Below are 24,425 nucleotides of genomic sequence, written 5' to 3'. Positions count from 1 at the left end.
ATCATACATAACAAAGTTTTAACCTGCAAATAAACTGTATAGTGAATTTCATACTTTTTAAAACAAGTAACAAGCCTCGTCTTCATCAAAATCTATTAAAGTAAGCCAGAATCAGGAGAAAAATAAAAATTTTAATGTAATTAATAAAGCCCATCTTAGGAAAGTTAAATAGCTGACAATCATTTCAGCACAGTTTAAAGAATCCCAGTGGGTGTGGAGTTACTAGAAGAGATCCTGTTCATTTTCTCAGGTAATTTACAACACAGTGAAACAGAGGTAGTATTAGTCTGGTGGTTATGATGGAGACTCTGGAGACAGTTATACTGACTGGGTTATAACTCTGGTCTTACCACTTGCCTAGCTATATGTCCTCCCTGCATGTTCCTTAACTTTGCAATGCCTGACTTTCCCCAAATGTAAAGTGGAGATAATAGTCTCTATCTCATAGAATTGTTTAAAAATCAAATCAATTTTTAAAAATTAAATTAATTAAAACACATACAGCATTTACAACAATGCCTGCCTCAGAAACAGCTATGGAAAAGGTTTTAACATTTGGTAGCATCATCATTACACAGAGTCCATTAAATGCAATGTTAAAAAGTAATGCACAGGGTTCTGGTTAAGATTAAGTAAGGGGGCACCTGGGTGGCTCAGTCGGTTGAGTGTCTGACTCTTGATTTTGGCTCAAGTCATGGTCCAAAAGTTGTAGGATCAAGCCCTGCATCCAGCTCCACACTGAGCATGGAGCTTGCTTGGAATTCTCTCCCGCCCCCCTTGTCTCTATCTCTCTCTCCCCCTCCTTCCCTCCGCCCCTCTCCTCCACCTGCACACTTTCTCTCCCAAAAAAAAAAAAAAAAAAAAGGGGGATTGGATAAGTACACTCCACCCTATCCCTTCCACTGAAGGTAACTAAAATCCCTGGACAGAATGTATGCAGCACCTGAGGGCTGCTCAGGGTATAAGTGGCAGCAGACAGATTAGAAAAGGATATCAGAACTTAAAGCACAAAAAATCTGGTGCTATTTCCTAGTCGTTTTCTTTCCTCCCATCTCCTACCCTGTAATCAAAGGTAGCCCAAATGCTAACAAACATATACCAAGCATGAACAGAAAAGGTTCCAAGAGAAGCACCTTCTCTTTTGAGTCTGAGGTAGGGGAGTGTGTGTGTGTGTGTGTGTGTGTGTGTGTGTGTGTGTGTTTCGGGGGCGGGGGGGGGGGGGCAGCCAAGAGGAAGAAAGGACAGAGAGTGGGAAAAGTCTCCTGGGTTTTTTCCTCTCTCTCTCATGCCATAGCCTCCAGACAAAACCAAGTCTGCCAGGCAGGCATTCCTTAGAAAGAAAAGGATCCTCTTTAACCATAAGAACCCTGTTCCAAAAGTGCTTGGTAGTGTGGAGAAAATACAGAGAGGAAACCCTGTTATTATTATTATTTCTTTTTGTCTATTCTCTTGGCCCCCGAGATAGATTCAGTTGAGGGAAGGACATAGCAAAGGAGGGATAATGAAGCCCAGCTTTCCAGACAGAGGATCAGGAAAATGGGGCCAGGGCTGTGAGCCATAGTATTGGTGAAATTTGCAAAGGAAAGTTCTAGACAAACAGACCCCATAAAGTTATACATGAACTCCTGGGCTCATCCCTAAACTGTAACATGTGGATCTGACCCTAAATAACATATCAAAGGTCTTGAAAACTAAACTAGGAGGTAGAACCACTAGCCAGGTTTCTGAATAACAGCTTGCACAGTATATAGCCAAACAGTACTACTGAGGCTTTGAAAACTGGACTGACTTTAGAACCACAGCCCACAGAAGAAGGCTGGTTGGATCTTGTGGCCTGAACCTAACTGGGTCAAATGCACACTAAAACAAAACCACAAATCATTCTCTATAGGATGTAAACAAAACCAGAGACTCATAATATTCAAAGTGTCCAGAGTAACTGAAAATCTGAAGAATCAAGAAAACTCAACTAACAAGGGAAAAAGTCACTGAACAGATGCCAGTATCAAGATGACCCCAATGTTGTAAATATCAGAGACTAGCTATCATAACCATGTTCCAAGAAGGATTAAATGAATGTAACATAAAATTTCAGCAGGCAAATAAGTTGTAAAATAGAACCAAATGAAAATCTTAGAATTGAAAAATACAATAACCAAAAAAAAAAAAAACAAACAAAAAAAAAACCTAACTGGATGGCCTCAATAGAAAAATGGAAATGACAGAAGAAAAATTCTATGACCTTGAAGATAAAGCAACAGAAATTATCCAACCAGGAAAAAAAAAAAAGAGAAAAAGATAGGAAAAAGAAAGAGCCAAGCCTCAAGGATCTGTAGGGCAAGGTCTAACATTCATGTCACTGAAATCCCAGAATAACAGAAAGAGAATGAAACCACAAAAGACCCCAAATAGTCACAGCAATCTTGTGAAAGAAGAAGGCCTCACACTTCTGGATTTCAAATTCTATTACAAAACTATAGTAGTCAATCAGTATGGTATTGGCATTAAAAAAAAAAAAAAAAAAAGGACTCATTGATCAATGAAACAGAATAGTGAGCCCAGAAATAAACCCATGAATATGTGGCCAATTAATCTGTGACAAAGGAGCCTAGAATTTACAATGGGGAAAGGACAGTGTCTTCAATTAATGGTGTTGGGAAAACTGCCACTATCTTACACCATACACAAAACTTAACTCAAAATAAAGGCTTGAACATAAGACCCAAAACCATAAAGTTCCTAGAAGAAAACAGGCGCTAAGCTCCTTGACAAAGGTCTTCAGAATGATTTTTTGAATCCTGACACCAAAGCAAAAATAAATAATTCTGAGTATATCAAACTAAAAAGCTTCTGCATCAAAATGAAAAGACAACTTACTAAATGGAAGAAAATATTTACAAATCATATATCTAATGAAGGGCTGATATCCAAAATATAAAGAACTTCTACAACTCAATAACAATCTGGTTTAAAAAAATGCCAGAAGAGGGACACCTGAGTGGCTGAGTCGGTTAGGCAACTGACTTCAGCTGAGGTCATGATCTCATGGTCTGTGAGTTCCAGCCTGTGTCAGGCTCTGTGCTGACAGCTCAGAGCCTGGAGCCTGCTTCGGATTCTGTGTCTCCCTCTCTCTCTTCTCCTCCCCATCTTGTGTTCTCTCTATCAAAAATAAATAAACATTAAAAAAATTTTTTTTAAATAAAAAATGCCAAAAGACCTGAAAAGATATTTTCCAAAGAAAACATACAGACGGCCATCAAGCACATGAAAAGGAGCTCAACATCACTAATCATCAGGAAAATGTGAATCAAAAACAGGTGCAAATCAAAAAGCAACAGAAATAGTAACATCTGGATAAATATCAACAAATGTTGTCTTCCTCTTGAATACTTAAAATTGCTGATGGTTGAAAACAAAAATTACAAGCTTCTCTGGTAATGTTTTCAATGTGTGTAGATATAATATGACAACCATACCATAGAGGAAAGATAAAGGGACCTATATGGTAGAAGGTTTCTAAGTAAACTAGGTAAAGTATACATACTGTAATCCCTAAAACAAGCATTAATGAAGCCATACAGAGAGAATAGTCAAAACCGCAATAAATTAGTGAAAAATAGTCCACCTGAAAAGAAAGCAGTAAAGAAGAAACAAAGGAACAAAGCAAAGGAGAGAAACAGAAAACAAATAATTAAATGACAGATGTAAATGTAAATTAAAAACCAAAACAGCTCCATCTTAAACTCACCAAGTTGGGTACATTAAATATGTATAGCTTTGTGCATGTCAATCATTCCTCAATAAAGTGGTTTAAAAAAAAAAAAGTCAAAGGATGGAAAGAGTAACACCAGGCAGCCACTAACCAAAAGAAAGTTGGAGTAGCTATACTAATATCAAAGTAGACTTGAACACAAAGAATTTATTTAAAATCTATTTCCTCAGTGCGCCTGCGTGGCTCAGTCAGCTAAATGTCCAACTCTTGATTTTAGCTCAGCTCATGATCTCAGTTGTGAGATCAAGCTCCACATCAGGCTTGGTACTGACAGCATGGAGCCTGCATGGGATTCTCCCCACCACCACCTCCTCTCCTCCACTTGTGCACTCTATCTCTCTCTCTAAAAATGAAATGAAATAATAAAATTAAAACTGATGGCAATGAAAGGAGAAATAAACCCACAATTATAGAGACTTCAGCATTCCTCTCATGTTGACAGAACAAAGAGCAAGAAAACCAGCAAAGATATAAAATTTATCATCAGTAGCAATCAAGTGAATCTAATTGACATTTATAGAAATTTATAGAACACTCCACTCAAAAAAGCAGAATACACATTTTCTTCAAATGAACATGGAATATTCATTCAAGACAAACCATATCCAGACCATAAAACAAAGCTTAAGAAATTCAAGTCAAACAAAGTATGTTCTCTGACTATAATGGAATTAAACTAGAAATAATTAATACAATATCTGGGAATAACCAAATATTTTATTATATGTAACCTATGGGTTAGAAAAGGAAGTCTTAAGGAAGATTAGGAAATATTTTAAACTAAATGAAAAACATCAAAATTTGTGAGACGTAGCTAAAGTACCGCTTAGAAGGAAACTTAGACACTCAAATATTTGTATTAGAAAATTCTCAAATTAACAACTTAAGAAATTAGAAAAAGAATAAATATGTGCAACATTATCATTATAATTAACACTGCTGGGTGCCTTGGTGGCTTAGTTAAGCATCCAACTTTGGCTCAGGTCACGATTTCAGGGTTCATGAGTTCAAGCCCTGCATCGGCTGTCAGTGCAGAGCCCACTTCAGATCCTCTCTCTCTCTCTGCCCCTCACCCACTCATTCTCTTTCACTCTCTCTCAAAATTAAATAAACATTAAAAATAAAATTATTGGGGAGCCTGGGTGGTTCAGTGGGTTGGGCGTCCAACTTCAGCTCGGGTCATGATCTCACAGTTCGTGAGTTCAAGCCCCACTTCGGGCTCTGTGCTGACAGCTCAGAGCCTCGAGCCTGCTTCTGATTCTGTGTCTCCCTCTCCCTTTGCCCCTCCCCTGCTCACACTCTGTCTCTGTCTCTCTCATAAATAAATAAATAAATAAATAAATAAATAAATAAATAAATAAATATTATTTTAAAAAACACTGCTGTATGCTGTATTTGAAAGCTGTTAAGAAAATAAATCTTAAGGGGCACCTGGGTGACTCAGTCCGTTGAGCACTGACTTGGGCTCAGATTATCATCTCACAGTTCCTGAGTTCAATCCCCACATCAGGGCTCACTGCTGTCAGCACAAAGCCCCTTTTTCAGATCCTCGGTCACGCTCTTTGCCCTTACCCCACTTGCACCCACTCTCAAAAATAAACATTTAAAAAAAAAAGGAAAAGAAAAAAGAAATCTTAAGAGTTCTCACTACAGGGTCCCCTGGGTGGCTGGGTCGGTTAAGCACCCAACTTCAGCTCAGATCAGTATCTGACAGTTCCTGAGTTCAAGCCCTGCATTGGGCTCTCTGCTGTTAGCAGAGAGCCTTCTTGGGATCTTCTGTCCCCCTTCTCTTTGTTCCTCCCCCACTCACTCTCACTCTCTCAAAAATAAACAAACATTAGGGATGCCTGCCTGGGTGCCTCAGTAGGTTAAGCATCTGACTCTTGCTTTTGCCTCAGGTCACGAGTTCGAGCTCCACACTGGACTCTGCGCTGACAATATGAAACCTGCTTGGGATTCTGTGTCTCCCTCTCTCTGTATCCCTCTCCTGTTCATTCTGTATCTCTCTCTGAAAATAAAAAAATGAACATTAAAAACAAACAAAAATAAGCAAACATTAAAAAAAAGTGTTCTCGTTACACAGAAAAAAAATTTTTTTTGGTATCTATAGACAATGGACGTTAACTAAATTTACTGTGATAATCATTTCACAATATATAAGTCAAGTCATTATAGTCATGTAGCTTAAACAACATAGTGCTGTATTTCAATTATATCTCGATACAACTGGAGGAAAAAAGAACAAAATAAATTTGAAACAGAAGCAAACAGTAAGAGTAGTAATCAATAATAATGAACAGAAAATCGATAGAAGGAAATCAATGGAACCAAGAGCCGATTCTCTAAAAAAATAAATAAAACTGACGAACTGACAGAAGAAAACAGGAGAAACAAAAACTAGCAATATTAATAATGAAGGAAGGGATATCACTAAACTCTACAAATACTAAAGGGATAATAAGAAATACTATAAACTCTATGCATATAAATTCAACAACCCCATTGAAAGAGACCAATTTATTTTAAAAATTTTTTATTTTTTTAATATTTATTTATTTTTGAGAGAGACACAGAGAGTGAACAGGGGAGGAGCAGAGAGAGAGGGAGACACAGAATCGGTAGCAGGCTCCAGGCTCTAAGCTGTCAGCACAGAGCCCAACGCAGGGTTTGAACTCACGAGCCCTGAGATCATGACCCAAGCCAAAGTTGGATGCTTAATCAACTGAGCCACCCAGGCACCCTGAATTGGACCAATTTCTTGAAAGCCACAATCTACTAAAACTGACCCAGGAAGAAAAAAATTGAATAGTTCTCTGTCAATTAAAAAAATGTAATAAGTGACTTCAAATCCTTTTTTTTTTTTTTAATGTAAACTCTCTCCCCAACATGAGGCTCAAACTCACAACCCCAAGAACAAGAGTTCATGCTCCACCAACTAAGCTAGCCAGGCATTCAGATTTTAAGTCTTTTTTAAAAAAATCTTCAGGCCTGGATGGTTTCACTGGTGAATTCCACCAAACATTTAAATAAAAAACATTTAAATAAAAAACACCGCCAATTCTACATAATCTCTTACCGAAAAATAGAAGAGGCAGGAACATTTCCCAGCTTATCTTAGGAGTCTAGCATTACCCTGATGCCAAAAGGTAATTTACAATATTCAAAAAGGTGGTTACATGTCCTAAACAACTAGAATGATATAAAACAGCTAGAAAATTCACAGCAATCTACAGCAAAGTTCTATGAATTACTAGATTTGCTTGTGATTTGGGGACAAGAGCCCTTGAGGAAGGGAGATCTATCATCTGTTGAATGATCTAGGTTGTCAATTTTGTTCAGCCAAACGCTGGTGTGTGGAAAGGTAGGGGAGTGGGAGTGTACCAACCCCCACCTCCATCAGGAGGTTACTGGTAAATCCACCCATGTTTTCTGGTAACCCAGGAACCGTCTATTCTAACCTAAAAATTTCAGAATACAACAAACACCTACAGCTGCATCCCTCATGTTGTCTTTTCTTATTGTACCCTTGGATTAGTTTGAAGCAGTCTGGAAACCTTCTCCAACACTCACTATATAGAGAATTAAGGACAAGATTACAAGATTAGTCTGTGTTGGAATTTAGCCATGAGGTTTAGTTCCTGATGAACCAACCAGAGAATGATGGTTAAAACTGCTGTGCACAGTCCCCAAAGTGAAGAAAACCACCTAATCTCATCTTGTATGGGAAGAGGCCATGACCACTGCCACCTGTTAAAGAACAGAACTAGGAAGGCCACAGGGGGAGCCCTGCAAGCTTTACATCACCTATCACCCTAATTTCTTTGAGACAAGACATCCTGTAGGAATTGAACTGACTCATTCAGAATTCCCAGGTCCAACATCATCCATAACCACTTCTGCTTCCCGTTCAGCTCCATTTCTTTAAAAGAAGTTATACAGGGGTTTTTCTGGGCTATCAAGAAATCTAACTGGGGATGAACATTTTATATCATTTTCTGAGTCTACCTCATTCTACTTCCGAGACAATAAACATCACTGCTCACTGAAACTGTAACATCCATTAGTGGCTATTTAGATCTGCAATTAAACAAATGTCAGAAACATTACTGAGAAGTTATCCAGAAATTGTCCCCTAGTTTAGAATTTAACCCATGACTCCTACTGCTACTCAGAACCTTTAAATGTTAGAATGAAAAAGCCTCTAAATGTAACCAAGGATTACAGCATATCACGCCAGATGACAGCATATGCATGACCTCTTATCAGATCTCTTTTCTAACTGGACGATAAATAAAGCTATTAAAACCCTGCTCCACAGGTATATCATAAAACAGGTAAGCAATACTCTCTTTCTTATCTTTTAAAGAGTAGCCCAGGCATCCTTGACAGCAGTAGTGGAAGCAGAAAATGTTTATAAATACAATTCTGATGTCAGACTCTGGAGGAAGCAAACTTTGGCACCTATCATTAGGATACATTAAAACCTGGATTTTAATTTCTTAGTCGTTTATCTCCAACTTGTAACATTTTCCTGCTTTGTGGATTTGCATCCTTATCTCCTCCACTAATAACATCACGTGGATTGCTTTGTTTTTACCCCCAAAACAAAGTAAAGCACTTAGAAACACTGCTTATTTTTTAAAATATTAAAGGTACTAAATCTCTAAAAACATTTTTAAACTAGAATACATCAGGTCTTGCAGCTGTTTATTCATGTATCAGTAGAGACATCTCTGCTTCTACATTTATTAGTTTGGCAGTACAGTGGTATGGCTGCAGAAAATGCCATGGCCTGAATACATTTATTTCCCTTTCAATGGCTATTTTTCACCCTCTGGCTCTCTCTGGGTGTCCCTGAAGAAACACTAAACATGCCAAAGCTACTCCATCAGCCTACTCAGTGTTATCAGCATCGCCTCATACTGAAACTCAGCTCTTAAATGATGGGCAGTCATGAAATACTGAGTCATTGTACAGTGCTCAAGTTCCAAATTGCTGTGTCTTCTAAATGCTAACATCATTATTTATTCAGTAGCTGTCTACAACCCCACTTACTACCATCCAGGTAGGGAGCCTGGCAGGGAAATAAAAATGCACAAGGGGTTGGAGTGTCAAGAATGTTTTCCAGTTATATGTGACTCCTGCATCAAGAATACATCACTGTTATTAGCTAGGACACATTCCACTGACTTACACTATTAATAACAATAGTAATAATGTTAACAGCAACATGACACCATTCACTTTACTGGCCTCATTTTACAGAAAAGGAAGCTTGAGAGCAAGGTCACAAAGTCACACACACAGCAGGAAAACTGGGATCTGAACCCAAGTCTGAGTTTCAAAACCTTTATTCTACTTTCTACTTGAGTAAAATGCTTCACACATTTGACAGTTATCTGTTGATAAATAAGCAAAGATTTTTATTTGTACAGAAGCTTGTAGTCCACGTTAGGCTGCTCAAACACAGGAACAACAAAAAAACCCTCAATGGTCAATTGAGAGATTATAAATAGATACTATACTAAGCATACGTAGTAAAATACAAATTTAGTATTCCACCAAGCCGAAACTAGTCACTACTACCAAGTTTACCAACAGGAAGACAAAACAAATAGACCAGTAAATTTTTCAGTTAAGTTGCCCCAAGCACCCTAGCACATTTGTAATGGATTATGGCAAAGGACAGTTTGATTTTAATTTCTCACAATGACAGAACCTTCATCAAGAATCAGAAATTGGTCCCTGGTGGCCAGCAGACCTCCATCCTGGAACTCAAAATCCTTTCATCCTCCTCCAAAACTGAATCCCTATTCAGTGCTTACTTGAGGGTGAGGGAGGATCCATTTCATCTGCCATCTAACTGGAGCATATGCTCCTGCCCTTCCCCCCCAAATATCACATCAACCACAGTGATAATTATCAACTATGGAGCATTTATGCCAGGTACTATGCTGATTTATCTTACCTCACACCATGAGCCCATGGGACATCTACTCTCATTCCCAAATCACCAATGAAGAAACTGAAACTTTGAGGGGGGTAGAGAGCTCTAACAGATATAGAATTCAAATGTAGGCTTGTCTGACTCAACATACTTAAACAATACCCTACAGTGCTTGACTCTAGTAAGTCAATAATTATGGAGCACCTCCTGAGTCAAGCACAGAGATACGTTTAGGGGATATAAATAAGGAAGTCTGCAGTCTGTAAGTAGAAACAGATAAAAAGATATAAAATTGGCACAAATAAACACAATTTTTAACAAAGCGCTATGAAAAGAGAGCAAGGGCAATTAACTTTGCCTGGGAAAAGAGTTAAGGCAAGGCTCCACAGATATGGGACCTAAACCATGTGTGAGACAGTGCTGTCTAAGGGAAAAGGAGGACCAGGAGATAATGTATTGCAGACAAAGGAAAATGGCTTGGTATCTTGAGTGTCTCATTCTCCATCATTAACACGGTCTAACATGTATTTCAAAGCCTGCTTCCTCTTTCTGCTCACAACCATCTTGCTAATTTTCACTGGCAAATTTAAGGCCCAGTCCAAAGTCTGCCATGTGTGCGTACGCACACACAGACACACACACACACACACTCACTCAAACCACTAAAATTTACGAGTGTTCCTAGGAAGTATAATACAGAAAAGTATTACAACAACCAGTAAAATAGACTTAAAGTATTTGGCAATGAATTGCCAAAGAAAGCTAAAAATGCCTAAGGAACACCACAAGAGGTGATATCAAATTTCTCAAGTAGTCTGAGTCACAGGACTTGGAAAAGTTGTACTATATCAAGTGGCAAACCAAGGTCCTAAAGGATTTGTCTGTAAACAGGATTCATCATAGCTCACCTTTTTTATGGAACAGAACATCCAGGCTGAGTTAGAGTTGCATTCCAGATCTATCTCAAAACTGTGTCACTTGAGCTCTTTTTACCTTTTATAAGCCAGTGAGTATCTATTTAACAAGGAGACCAAAAGAATCATACAATGCTTCGTATGTGAATGCACTTCATAAAACAATCAACTGTTTCACTAAATAAATAAATAAAAAGGTTTTCACTGAATACCCCTTCTGCATTGTAGAAAAGGACAGTTAAGAAACAGTAGGATGTCTAGGAATATTCTTTGCATTAACTACCCTTAAGAATGACATGGCAGAGATGGTACAGCCAGTTCCTTTTTGTTATATGATAATGTCCACATGTTCTAAGATGAACAGGTGTCTTTGAGCACTGTTAAGTCCACAAAAGACTGTACTAAATAAATCTCTTAGCAGATATCAGACAGCCTAACTGGGATAGGAGGACTGAGGATCATAGTGCGTCTTTTCAGTCACACAGTAAAATAATCAGTAATGTGACCCAAGAAGAAAGAAAAATGATATCCTGAGTCTAAGACTACTACATGTTGACCCAGCACCTAAAAAATATCACAACTGAAATCCCAAGACATCAGATATCCTTTATGTTTAAAGCACAAGATATTATACATACCAGCTTTTCTCTTCAGTGGAAAGACAGCATACAAAATTAAATCAGACACTTTCCAGGGATAGAACATTCCTCTTTAAATTAAATCAGGAAGACTTCCAAGCCTACAAGAGCCTCAGCCACTCTGAATATACAACCTTCATTCAGCTGCCTCAAGGGCCTATGGATTAGGACGTCTTCTGGGCAGCCTGCAAACTGGGCACAGACTAATGTACATAGCCCCATAAACAAATCAAGATAGCTCAACTGAAATTCTGGAAGAGTGGAGAACATTTGTTTACTCCTTGCTTATAAAACATTTGCAAAATAAGTTATCAGCAGAATAGGATAATTGACACAAATCAGAAGGAAGAAAATATTCTACAACGTTCTTTAGAAGAGAAACCAGGATTGAATTCTCAACTACTTCTTAAGTCCCTTACTACTAAGATAAAGATATGAAATGATGACATTTTAATTCTCAGTTTTAGTCCCACTATATCTAAAAATAATAGCATGAAATGCCCTTCCCAAATACAAATCCCCTTTATATCATTAATCATATAATACATTTTATACTCAATTCATCCCTATCTCTTCTAAACTCATTCTCATTCTCTACCCCATTTCCACTACTTGATCCCACAGCCATATTCCCCAACATTCACTCAACTCCTTACAAATCCCCCTTTGCCCTGCATATCTGATTCGACCACTAAACTGTACCTATTCTACTTCCCTAATAAAGCTCATCTTTTCCTTTCTCCTTAACCCCCCCCCCACCACCCCATTACCTCTCAATCAGACCTTTGTAATGATCTTGTGACCAACTTCCTTTTCACTGGTCTACTAAATTAATCCGTTGGAAAATAGTCTTACTTCATTCCCCCAAACAAAAATCTTCAATGGCTCCCCAGGCATACAGATCTACTTTTCCAGTCTCTTGTTTTCTCCTTCATGCAAGTCACACTTAATTCAACAAAATGTCTTGCCTTCAGTCGTGTCTTTGCTACTTCCACAGTTCCTTCTTGAACATCTTTTCTTCCCTCCATAATACTGGAAGCTGCACAAGTAAAGGAATGTCTGTTTTGTTCCTCGTTATATCTATGCTACCTACAACACTGCTTCTTCAAATACTCATTGATAAATGAAAACCACTCTACTCTCAAAGCTCCCCTCAGTGGCCATTCCCACCATGGTCCCACTAAACTGACTTTCTAAAACACCCCCGAAGTCTTAGTGAGGTCAGGGTAAAGAGATTCCCAAAGCATTTTGTGCCAGTCTTAAGGCACTTAACATTTCTGTTCTATACATGGCTACTATGAGGCACATACTCCAGCAAAACAACCTTATCTGATACACTTATGAATCATCTATCATAATGCCTTGCACACAATTTAAGAATACATAAAATGGTTTGTTTTATATACATTCACTCAATATTTAGAAAACCTATTATATGCAGGGCATAGTGCTTTGTACTTAATACAGTACTGAAAAAAGGACAAAGCTCTATCCCTATGTAATTTACATCCATAAAAGAACATACATTCAGGGGCGCCTGGGTGGCGCAGTCGGTTAAGCGTCCGACTTCAGCCAGGTCACGATCTCGCGGTCTGTGAGTTCGAGCCCCGCGTCAGGCTCTGGGCTGATGGCTCAGAGCCTGGAGCCTGTTTCAGATTCTGTGTCTCCCTCTCTCTCTGCCCCTCCCCCGTTCATGCTCTGTCTCTCTCTGTCCCAAAAATAAATAAAATAAAAAAAAAAAAAAAAAAAAAAGTTGAAAAAAAAGAACATACATTCATAAAAGAGACAAAGACAATAAACAAGATAATTTTTTTAATTTTTTTTTAACGTTTATTCATTTTTTTTTTTTAAACAAGAACATCCCACTTCTTTTTTTTTTTTTTTTTAATTTTTTTTTTTTTCAACGTTTTTTTATTTTTATTTTTGGGACAGAGAGAGACAGAGCATGAACGGGGGAGGGGCAGAGAGAGAGGGAGACACAGAATCGGAAACAGGCTCCAGGCTCCGAGCCATCAGCCCAGAGCCTGACGCGGGGCTCGAACTCACGGACCGCGAGATCGTGACCTGGCTGAAGTCGGACGCTTAACCGACTGCGCCACCCAGGCGCCCCGACGTTTATTCATTTTTGAGACAGAGAGAGACAGAGCATGAATGGGGGAAGGTCAGAGAGAGAGGGAGACACAGAATCTGAAACAGGCTCCAGGCTCTGAGCTGTCAGCACAGAGCCCGACGCAGGGCTCGAACTCACAGACCGCGAGATCATGACCTAAGCCGAAGTCGGACGCCCAACCGACTGAGCCACCCAGGCACCCCCAAGATAACTTCTTAAGGTGGTAAGTGTGATGAAAATTATGATGGAGGTGATATGATCAATCCTAACTTGGGAAATTACATGCTACAGACAGGGTGAGAGGAGCATGGAAAGGTTAAAACTGGTCAAACTGGCCCATCTTCAGGCACTCCAAAGAAAATTGCAAAAACAAAGTCTTAGGCACAAATATTTCATCACTGAACAGTGGAAAATAATGCCTGCAACCAAACTATAAATATATAGATAAATTAAAGCCTCTAGCATCCATTTCATTCAATATTTTTTAGAAATGGATAGATGCTGGTGCCCTGGATTGAGGCAGAAGGGGATCAAAAGTTCCATCTTGCTGATTAAACTTGAGTTGCCTATTAGCCATCAAAGTAGATAAATCAAATAGACTACATGAGATGACTAAGTATGTACAATATGATCCTGTCACTGCTATCAATAAAGCATATACTGGGCACTGTGCTAAATGAAAGAAGTCAGAAAGAGAAAGACACTTCTATGTGGAATCTTTAAAAAAAAAAAAGGGGGGGGATACTCACAGAGAACAAATGGTGGTTGCCAGAGGCAGGGAGTAGGGGGATAATGAGAGGAAACAGGTGACAGGTGAAGGGGCCAAAAGGTACAATCTTCCAGTTATAAAATAAATAAGATGTAATGTACAGGACAGTAACTGTAGTTAATAATACTACACTGCATATCTGAAAGTTGCTAAAAAGTCTTAGAAATTCTCATCACAAGACAAAAAAAAAAAATTTTAACTATGCATGGTGATGGATGTTAACTAGACTTACTATGATGACCATTTTGCAATATATACAAATATGCAATCATTACATTATACACCTGAATGTAATATGTTATATGTTAATTATATCATGATAACAAAAAGTATATTATTTGTGTATATATATATGTGTGTGTGTGTGTGTGTGTGTATATATATATATACACATATATATATATATGTGTATATATATATATAAAGGGATAGGGAGAAAATTGGAAGGATATACAGTTTAATAATGATTAGATCCTAATGGTATTAAAGATAAATTTTTTATTTGTGTATCTATACTCTTTTTACAGTTTTTTAAACATTTATTTGAGAGAAAGAGTGCACATGTGCACAAGCAGGGGAGGGGCAGAGAGAGAAGAGAGAATCCTAAGCAGGTTCCAAAGCCCAACACAGGGCTCAAACCCACAAACCACGAGATCATGATCTGAGCTAAGTCAGGTGCTCAACCAACTAAGCCATCCAGGTGCACCATATCTACCCTCTTTTTTTTAAACAATATGGATTATGTGTATTCTTTTTAAGAAAGAAATGTTTTAAGTTTTTTAATTCAGCCACTGAAGAAAATAATACAATTAAATAAAAAAACTAAAACCTGGGAGTGAAACAGCTAGATTTTGGAGGAGGAAAAAAGTGGGTTTCTTCCATTTCCTGGTTTTTCCTCTGATAAGAACTATTTAAAAATAATGAAGTCAATATATTGCATTCAAACATTCTCTAGACAAAATGAGCTGTCAGGAAAAACTGGGTCTAGTGATCAGTGTCTAAACGGGACCTTAAGTCACCTTCAGAGAGGAAACTCTGCCAAAAGCTCTTTCTGATACAGGCTGCATGCACCCTCAAGGGCCCACTTCTCATCTAGGAGAGGATGGCCTACCACACAGTCTACTGCCTGGTGGGGCTTGAAAATTTATGGCTGTCAACAGTGATTAAACCCACTCTAATCATAAATCTTCGTTCAAAAATCAAAGCAAACACATGTAAATGGATGCCAATAGTATGGTCTTAACCAAATGTACAATGACAATCCAAGCATACACTTGTACACGGCACCTCAATTCTAGAGGGCAGGTAGTACTGCCAAGGGCCACTCTTTTCTTCCTGTTGGGATCAGCCTACTTCTCCACCTTGTACCATAAAGCTGCATTCTTAACTCTCATTCTTAACACTATGCTACACTTTGCAAACTTAACTATGAAAATGGGAATATGGGTTCATAAAGACATTTTTCTTAATTTTTTATTGTAAGTCTATTTGAAAATATATTTGAGCATCTAATAAGTGCCAGGCACTGTTTCAGGGAATTGGAATATATCAGTGAACAAAAGCAACAGAAATCCCTGACCTCAAGGAGAGCACAACACAATAACCTAGTGGCTAACATTTATGAAGCACTTTCATAGTATATGCTTTGTTTTGAACACTGTTCAAAATGTTTTATAAATATTAACTTATAACGACTCTATGAGGGAGAACTACTATTATTCCCATTTTACATTTAAGGAAACAGACATTGAGGAGTTAAATAACTTGCCAAAAATAACACAAGTCAAAGAATAAGGATTCGAACCTCAACAGTCAGGCTCTCAATTATTAACTTCTATGCCATTCTAACTCCTGCAGCCACTTAAACATATTCCAAATAAACTCATTCATACCACACTCAGATGCCAACAAATGTAGGCTCAAATATATTCTTCAGTAATACTACTTTGGTAGATCTAAAGTAATTGTTATCAAGTAAACTGGTTAAAAAGACACTTTTAGGATTATTTTGCCAATCATAATCCAAGTTTGTTTTTTTTTTTAATAACAAATGATTACTTTTCCAACCTAGTTTAGAAGGAAAGGCTTCAATTTTCAAGCAGAAATGTCACTACTCTGATACCTGAAACCTAAAACTATTTTGCCAGAATTACATTTTTTTAAAAATACAGCATTCTTAGAGATGATTTTAAAATGAACCCTAAAGCATATAATTAAATTAAATTAAATTAAATTAACCCTAAAGTTTAGATTTAATACAAAAAAAATTCCTTTTGGGATATGAAGAACGTTATTCTAGCGAATAAAACTAGACAAACTATGAAATCGGATCCAAATACAAGATCCAATGTCTAATTTAAGAAACAGTGTAACCTTTAAAAAAATAGCACAATAGAATATAAGCTTTGTGGTTTTGACTTTGAAGAAAGAAATTAACTCACAATATTTCATTAGAGACTCCAATTTTGGTTTGCTACATCTTAGAAAAACTAAATGTCTGAGTGAAATAAGTCAGTCAGAGAAGGACAGATATCCTATCCTATGTTTTCAGTCATAGGTGAATCTTGAGAAACTTAACAAGTCCGTGGGGGAAGGGACAGGGGGAAAAACAGTTACAAACAGAGAGGGAGGGAGGCAGGCAACCCACAAGAGACTCTTAAATACAGAGAACAAACTGAGGGTTGATGGGGGGGGGGGGGGGGGGGGGGTTGGGGGAGAGGGGAAAAGGGGTGATGGGCACCGAGGTGGGCACTTGTTGGGATGAGCACTGGGTGTTGTATGTAAGCCAATTTGACAATAAATTATATTTTAAAAAAAAGAAAAACTAAATGACTTAAATTGTCATTTAATTTTGCCCTATTGAGCAAGTAAGTTAGTATTTTTCTATGGTTTTTTTCATATATGAGGACAAAGGACATGAATCAACTTTTATAATCATAAATGATACCCAAGTTATTCATTCAAAACAAGTCATATACTAGGGGCACCTGGGGAGTTCAGTCAGTTAAGTCTCAGGCTCATGATTTCAGCTCAGGGCATGATCTCATGGCTTGTGAGATCCAGCCGCACATCAGGCTCTGCTGGGATCTGTGCTGATAGTGCAACGCCTGCCTAGGATTCTCTCCCCCTCTCTCCACCCCTCCCCTGCTCCAAGGTGTTCTCTCTCTCTCTCCTCTCTTGCTCTCTCTCTTTCTCAAAATAAATAACCATTAAAACACACACACACACACACACACACACACACACACATCATATGCTATAGCCCTCAAAAAGTGGTCTCCTTAGCAAACGCTCTTAGATTCTGATTTAGAAAAGAATATTTAGCATACAGACACCCCCCCACCCCCCGCCCACCAAGAAGAGGCAGCATCACACCATAATAGGCCAAGATTAGGTAAGGACTGCGTGGAAATATGCCAGATTCCTGGAATACAAACTCCTAATGCAATCCACCAGTAAGTTGAAAACAAATTAGATGCAGATAGCTAAAGGGGATGAGCTGTATTTATAAGACTTGCCTGCAAAGTTCAATAAAAAAGAAAATTGAAAAAGGAATTATGTTCTCTATAGTCTCAGTCTTAGCAGTTGCTGAAACATAAACAGATACTTCTTTAAACATTAAACACAGAAACAGAGCAATTACCTAATAAAATAGTTTAAAAATACTGCTGGTTTACTTATCAACAAAACTAAATATGTTTTTCCCTAAAAATAACAAAGAACAAGTGCTCAGCTTAATTCCAACTTTATACATGAAATCTATTCATAAGACATTGTCAGTAGCGCATACTTTCTGGACAGCAATTTGGCCATTTGGCATGAAATACGTTTCTATCTTCTGACCCCATGATGTAACTCTGGAACCCATCCTTAGGAAATGCAGATCAAATTGATATCCAATAGCAAAACCCTGGAAACTACCCAAATGTCCAATAATAAGGAAATAATCAAATATATTATGGTATAGCCACATGAATGCCATAACATAAATTATAAAGGCACTAAAATGGTTTTACACACAGAAATAGGCATACACCATAATTTTAAAAAAACAAACTAGGTATCATCTCAAAACTTTTTAAAAAAAAGTTTAAAGTTTTTTTTTAAGTTGAAAGGCATTTCAATGCATACATTTAAAAAGGATAAAAAGGGAATACTTTTCTTTTAACTTTATTTATCTTGAGAGAGAGAGCAGGGGAGGGACAGAGAGAGAGGGAGAGAGAGAGAATCTTAGGCAGGCTCCACACTGTCAGCCCAAAGCCGGGGGCTTTGGGAATATTTTGAAACTCTGACAGTTAGTTAACCTTGGATAATGAAGATAACAAGTGGTTTCTTCTACTTTATACTCCTTTTTCAAATTTCTACTCATGACCCTGTATTATACTGAAAATCAGAAAAAAATTCTTAAAACAACATTTAAGTAACTAGTTTTTATAGTTGTGATGCATTTTGTATCCATGTTCACTTACCACCCACTTTTATCTTTGAGAAAGTTAAAAAGGGCTTCAAATTGTGAGATATATTCTAAGTCAGCAAATTAAAAATTCTTTGTTTTGGAATGTTTATTTATTTTGAGAGAGAGAAAGAGCGTGTACACAAGCTGAGGGAGGGGCAGAGAGAGAGTGAGAGGGAGAGAATCTCAAGCAGGCTCCTCACTGTCAGCATAGAGCCCGATTTGGGGCTGGATCTCACAAACCATGAGATCATAACCGGAGCCATGATCAAGAGTTGGACACTTAACCAATGTGCCACCCAGGCACCCCTGTCAATAATTTAAAATGCATTATTGCACCACCTTCTTCATGAGAACATGTGGCTTTTGAGATTCTAGGTCTGCATGGCAGAAATAATGGCAACAGGGGTGAAAGATAAAGAGCCTAGAAGAGAAGCTCCTTGGCAGGATGCCTCGGGTTCCACAATTCCTAATGTGAATTGGAAGACTACCTCGTTGGAAGGCTAATTTCTACAGTAAAATTTCAAATTTACTAACCTTTAGACTTCAGCTACATTGTATTTTCTTTAAAAACCGTTTTTGCCATTCTTGCCCTAAAGTAACTAAATAATAAACACTAATCAAACCCAGAATTATTTCTGGTTTTTTAATGTTTATTTTGATAGAGAGCCCGCATGTGGGGGGAGGGGTCGAAGAGAAAATCCCAAGCAGGCTCCCAGCTGTCAGCACAGAACCATGAGATGATAACCCAAGCCAAATCAAGAGTTGGATGCTTAACCAACTGAGCCCCTATTTCTGCTTTTTAAAGAAAACAGACATAGCTCAATAACCCAACAATGCCTGTTAGCCAGTTATTTAAATGTCCAAACAATATTCCACTATTCCTACTTTACACAGATGCTCATTACTTCCTCTAATTCATATCCTCAAATATAAATACACACACATATATACAAATAGTCCTCAAATGTCAATCAACATGCTTAAGATACTTGGATTTAAAATGTTATCCAGATTTGGGGCACCTGGGTGGGTAGGTGTCTGAGTGTCCAACCATGACCATCAGGTCCCGATCTTGCGGCTCGTGAGTTTGAGCCCTGGCATCGGGCTTGCTGCTGTCAGCATGGAGCCCACTTTGGATCTTCGGTCCCCTCTCTCTCTCTGTCCTCCCCTGCTCGTGCTCTCTCTCAAAAACAAATAAAATAAACCTTTAAAAAAAAATAATAAATAAAATAAAGTGTTATCCACATTCATAAGAAGAGTGTATTTATGTACAAATACATGAAAAAAGATATTTAAAGGATTAAGATTTCCCAATCCACAGCTCTAGGATTCTAATCTCAGCTAGATCCTACAGAGGCAGATAAGAAAAGTAGAAAGTACACTGGCCCTACATTCTAATTTTATCTCTGCTAATTAGCTTTGTTGCCTTAGGAATTTCACTTATTTTTCTGGATCTTCTAGCTACATCTATAAAATGAGAATAAAATTAGACCACTTAATTAAAGTTTCTAGAAACTCTAAAAAAAATTATTCTACGTTCAAATTTCTACAATCTTTCAAAATATCTCCTTTTCCTAATTCTTGGCAGTTAATAAACTTTTCCTTGAATAACCTGGGGAGCACTAATACTTCATAAAAATGTAGACAAATTTTTATACTACTCATTTCAAAACTACACAGTGTCTATAAAATTTAGCCTATAACACCTTGGTAAATCCTACTAAACATTTCTTAGTAATTATCTTATAACCCGTGTTAGAGTCTCTGTTAAAAATAAAGATTACTCAACATACATTACACATATAGGACACATGATTTATTATGCAATAACTGCCAGAATACTTAGCAATGGGCAATATTTCATTCCCTAACACTAATGAGAAAATTAAATATTAGAGGGGTTTCTTTTTTTAATGTCCAAAACAAAGAATACAGTATGTACGTTAAGGGTCTCTATATAAAAATACCAGATAAAATGGAGTATCACTGAAGTTTTAAAACCACAAGAATACAAATTTTAAGACTGAACCTCTCTGTAAATAAACTGCCTAATTTCAGAATGCACCAAACCCTACACAAACCTCTCTAGTAAGTTAAATGACATTTATGAAATTTTTCATAACTTTGAAGGCAGAAGATAGAGCCACATTTTATGTTTACAAAAAGTTGATTTTTACCTGAAGAAAACTGCCTTCACCTAAAGCTTTTCATGTCTAAGTTATTTGTTGAATGTGAGTAAATAAATGGCCAACTTTCTAAAGTGACACACTCAACCCATCTGTACTTGTGAGTCTATAAATCAGACATTTTATGCAAAATACAAAGAACAGTGCAGTTAATTTTTTTAAAGACAAGGCTAAATTCATTATTCTGGAAACTTTGTTTTTATCTAAAAGTCTGCAACATCACCTTTAATTATTAACCTTTTCCTCACCCTCAATATAGTCTATGATAATCACAGGTTAGGTTAGAGTCTGAGTTTTTTGTTTTTTTTTTTAAGTGTGAAATTAATATATTAAGGTCTCTTTTTGTCAGCATCTTAAGGGTTACAACCACTTACAGTCCAGAATTTTTTCTAAACCAAACCTACCCATATAATTATAATTTAAAAAGAATAGGCTAGGGGCACCTGGGTCAGTCAGTGAAGAGTCCTACTTCAGCTCTGGTCATTATCTCACAGTGGTGTGTGAGTTTGAGCTCAGAGCCTGGAGCCTGGTTCGGATTCTCTCTGCCCCTCTCCCGCTTTTACTCTAGTGCTCTCTCAAAAATAAACAAACGTTAAGAAAAAAGAAAAGTCTAATGTAAAAAAAAAAGAAAAAAATAGTGGCACCACTGGTTCACTTTAAGTTCAACAGCACTGCAGAAGCTCAGTTGTTAAAATAATCTAATACAATGTAAAAAAACAAAACAAAACAAAAACGGGGGGTCTGCGGGAGTACATGATGTGATCATTTGCCACAATCCATAAATCCACTACTGGAGCCCAGGTTTGGATAAATTAGATTCAAAGAAGGAAATGACCACAGCTAATTCCCTTCTGAATGTTTTTCAAAACACTGTTTCTGCATTAAAGGAGTGTATCCGCTACAAATAACAACAGCTACCACCTACCTAGCCCCTTCTTTGGGCAGTCATAGTGCTGGTCACATCTGTCATTTCATTTACTCCCCAGAACAACTCTTTAAGAAGCACATTATTGTCTCTACTTCAAAGATGAGAAAGCAAGGACTCAAAGAGGATACAAGGCTGCTAAGTGGCAGAGCCAGACTGCAAAGCTGGGGTTCCTTCTCTTCAAAGTTCTTGCTCATTATATTAAGCTACACTGTCTACAATAAAAATAAATAAATAAATAAGCATGATGTTCATGCCTATGTCTTTAGAAGTTCTTCAGAGATTTACTAAACCTTTTCAGACTTCCAACGCATAACTCCTTCTCTGCAACAAATACAACTAAATGTAGTGATAGACCTACACCTACACTGTATATTAATTCAGTTTTGTCAAAAGGATAGGGTTTACAAGGAAACTTTCTTATCTCAAGGGATACCAGAAAATGTATAGCAAACTGAGGTCTTATCTTTTCCCCATCATACAAAAGCTCTACTTTGGATACTGAATCCAAAGTTGTTTTTTTTTTTACTGTGTCATCACATACACATTCCACTCCACTATACCTGTTGAAAAGATAGTCATCTCAAGCCAAAAAATAAATAAATAAAAAATTTTTAAAAACTTATCACAAAAGGAGCCAAACAAGTGGGTAAATTTTCTTTATACTTATACGCAACATTCTTCAAAGGAAGTTTGGATCTCTGATAATCTTTTTCAAGTGTTACTCCTGCTACTCTATTACTGGAGGACTAAGAGTCACACGTTACCTGTTTTCTCCCACAAGGGAGCTGTGTTTCAATCGTTCCTGTAACCAAACCAGTTGGGCAACTAGTCTATTAAATAAGGATTTCAACCACCATCTAGAAGACGGAAGGACGGCTGCCATCTCTCTTTAGAATAGTTCTAAAGCTCATCCCTGACAAGTACAAGCACCTATCAACTAAGAGTGAGTCACATCGACTCCTGGCTTCTAAAGATTGAGGAGAATCTCTCTTATCCCTTCCCCAACTAACCACCCAGGCAAAATTTAATAATCATCCTTCCACACAATCACTGCTGAATCAACACCACACTAGGTTCCCAGGGCAATTTCCATCCCAGACACCCCATTTCCTGGATCTGGAAAAAGCTATGCTCCTGCCCAGTCACTTCCCTGCCCTCCCCTTCAAGCAAGAAACACTCTCACAAAAGACCAACTCCCCCTTTCCCAAGAAAGTTAAGTGACTACAGATCCATCTCTTCCGACCACTGGGAAAGCAGAGCCCCCGAACTGCTTGGCTAAGTAAAGGCTGCGGACTACTGTGGACCATACTGGCTGGAAGTGTTTCTCCCCAGTCTCTCTCGCAACGAGCCCGGCAGCAATGAACTCGATCTCGCCCCCTCCAAGGGGACCGACTGAAAACCAGTAACTGAATCACAAGGAACCAGCTGCCCACAAAATCCGAGAAGGGGCCCACAATGCTCCCCTGCTTTCCTCGCGATGGGCTCTCCGTCCCGAGCGGATACTGGAGGGACGCTCTCGAGTCTTATGCGTTCTCACGGGACTGACAGCTCGCCAAATCCCCCCCTCCTGGGAAGGGACAGGCCGGAGTTAAGCCTTCAGGTGCCCACCCCCCAACACACACCCAGAGCAAGCCCCAAGGAAATCCCAATCCTGGAAAATGTGACAAGGCCGATTTTACCCTTTCCAAGCCGCGGCCGCGTCGAGGACCCAGCCCTTTGTCGAACACGACTAAATGGAATTAACCCTTCGGCGGCCGAGCTCAGCGCTACGCCTCAGGCGCCAACACGCGCGAACTCCAAACCCCGGCCCCGGCCGAGGCGACAGGAACGCCTTGTTGCCTCCAGCCCTCGTCCCACTCGCCCCATCGCGCTGAAGGGAGCCCCGGCCACGGGCTTCGGGCCAGCACCGGGCCGGACTCGCGGGCTGCGGCGCCCGGGGCGGGCGAGCCGGCGGCACTCACCGCGATGACATTGACGAAGGTGGTCTTGCCCGAGTACTGCAGCCCCACCAGCGTCAGCTCCATCTCCTCCTTCCAGAAGAGCGAGCGGAACCAGTCCAGCAGGCGGGAGATGAGCGCCAGCATGATGGCGGCCGGGAGGGAGAACGGACGCGCGGGCGCGGACAGCAACAGCGACGGCCTGCACACGAGCGGGCCTCAGCCCGGACCCCTCAACGGCTCCTCGGGGCCGCGGCGCACCACTGGCGGACACGGGCGGGCGGCGGCGGCCGAAGCCAGGAAGCCGAGCGGGTCATATGACTCGCCCTACCCTCCGCGCCCCCCCCCACGCTCGTCCCCGCGCCACCGTCGGCGCCCACGGCAAGAGCGGCGTGGCCGGTCCGGCCACACGCGTCTGCTGCCTGCAGCGCCACCGGCTGGAGCCTCCCTGCAGCGCGGCTGACCCCGCTCCCTTTCGACCACACCTCCCTCGCCCAGTTATGTTGGTTGGTTCACACTCATCATTCATTCTACATTCGTTCTATGCAGAAAGTATTCAAGACTCTGTGGGCTTCAGCACGGGATAAAAATCCCTTCTGACATTTTTGGTAGCAAAAGTTGGGAAGCCACAAGTGTACATCAGGAGGGACCTCATTAAAGAAACTGTAGTGTGGCCCTAAAAGGGAATACTATGCAGCTATCAAAATGAATGAGGAAATTCTCTATAAACAGATATGGCATGATGTCCAGGAAGTGTTTTCAAAGACT

General features: G+C 39.1%; 1 protein-coding gene across 1 annotated transcript in view; it reads right to left on the bottom strand.

The window, feature by feature from the left end:
- ARL8B (ADP ribosylation factor like GTPase 8B) overlaps positions 1 to 24,005 on the bottom strand; it is a 49,030-nt gene extending 25,025 nt beyond the window's left edge. Inside the window, exon 1 of the mRNA XM_042930023.1 lies at positions 23,682 to 24,005. Within this exon, the coding sequence (XP_042785957.1) occupies positions 23,682 to 23,804 (123 nt within the window). The 5' untranslated portion in view covers positions 23,805 to 24,005. The remainder of the gene's footprint in view (positions 1 to 23,681) is intronic.
- Positions 24,006 to 24,425: the final 420 nt, after the last annotated feature.

The sequence above is a fragment of the Panthera leo genome, chromosome A2 (assembly GCF_018350215.1).
Source record: "Panthera leo isolate Ple1 chromosome A2, P.leo_Ple1_pat1.1, whole genome shotgun sequence".
In the NCBI taxonomy this organism is placed as follows: domain Eukaryota; kingdom Metazoa; phylum Chordata; class Mammalia; order Carnivora; family Felidae; genus Panthera; species Panthera leo.
The sequence above is the reverse complement of the archived record's forward strand: the minus strand, read 5'-3'. Positions and strand labels throughout refer to the sequence as shown.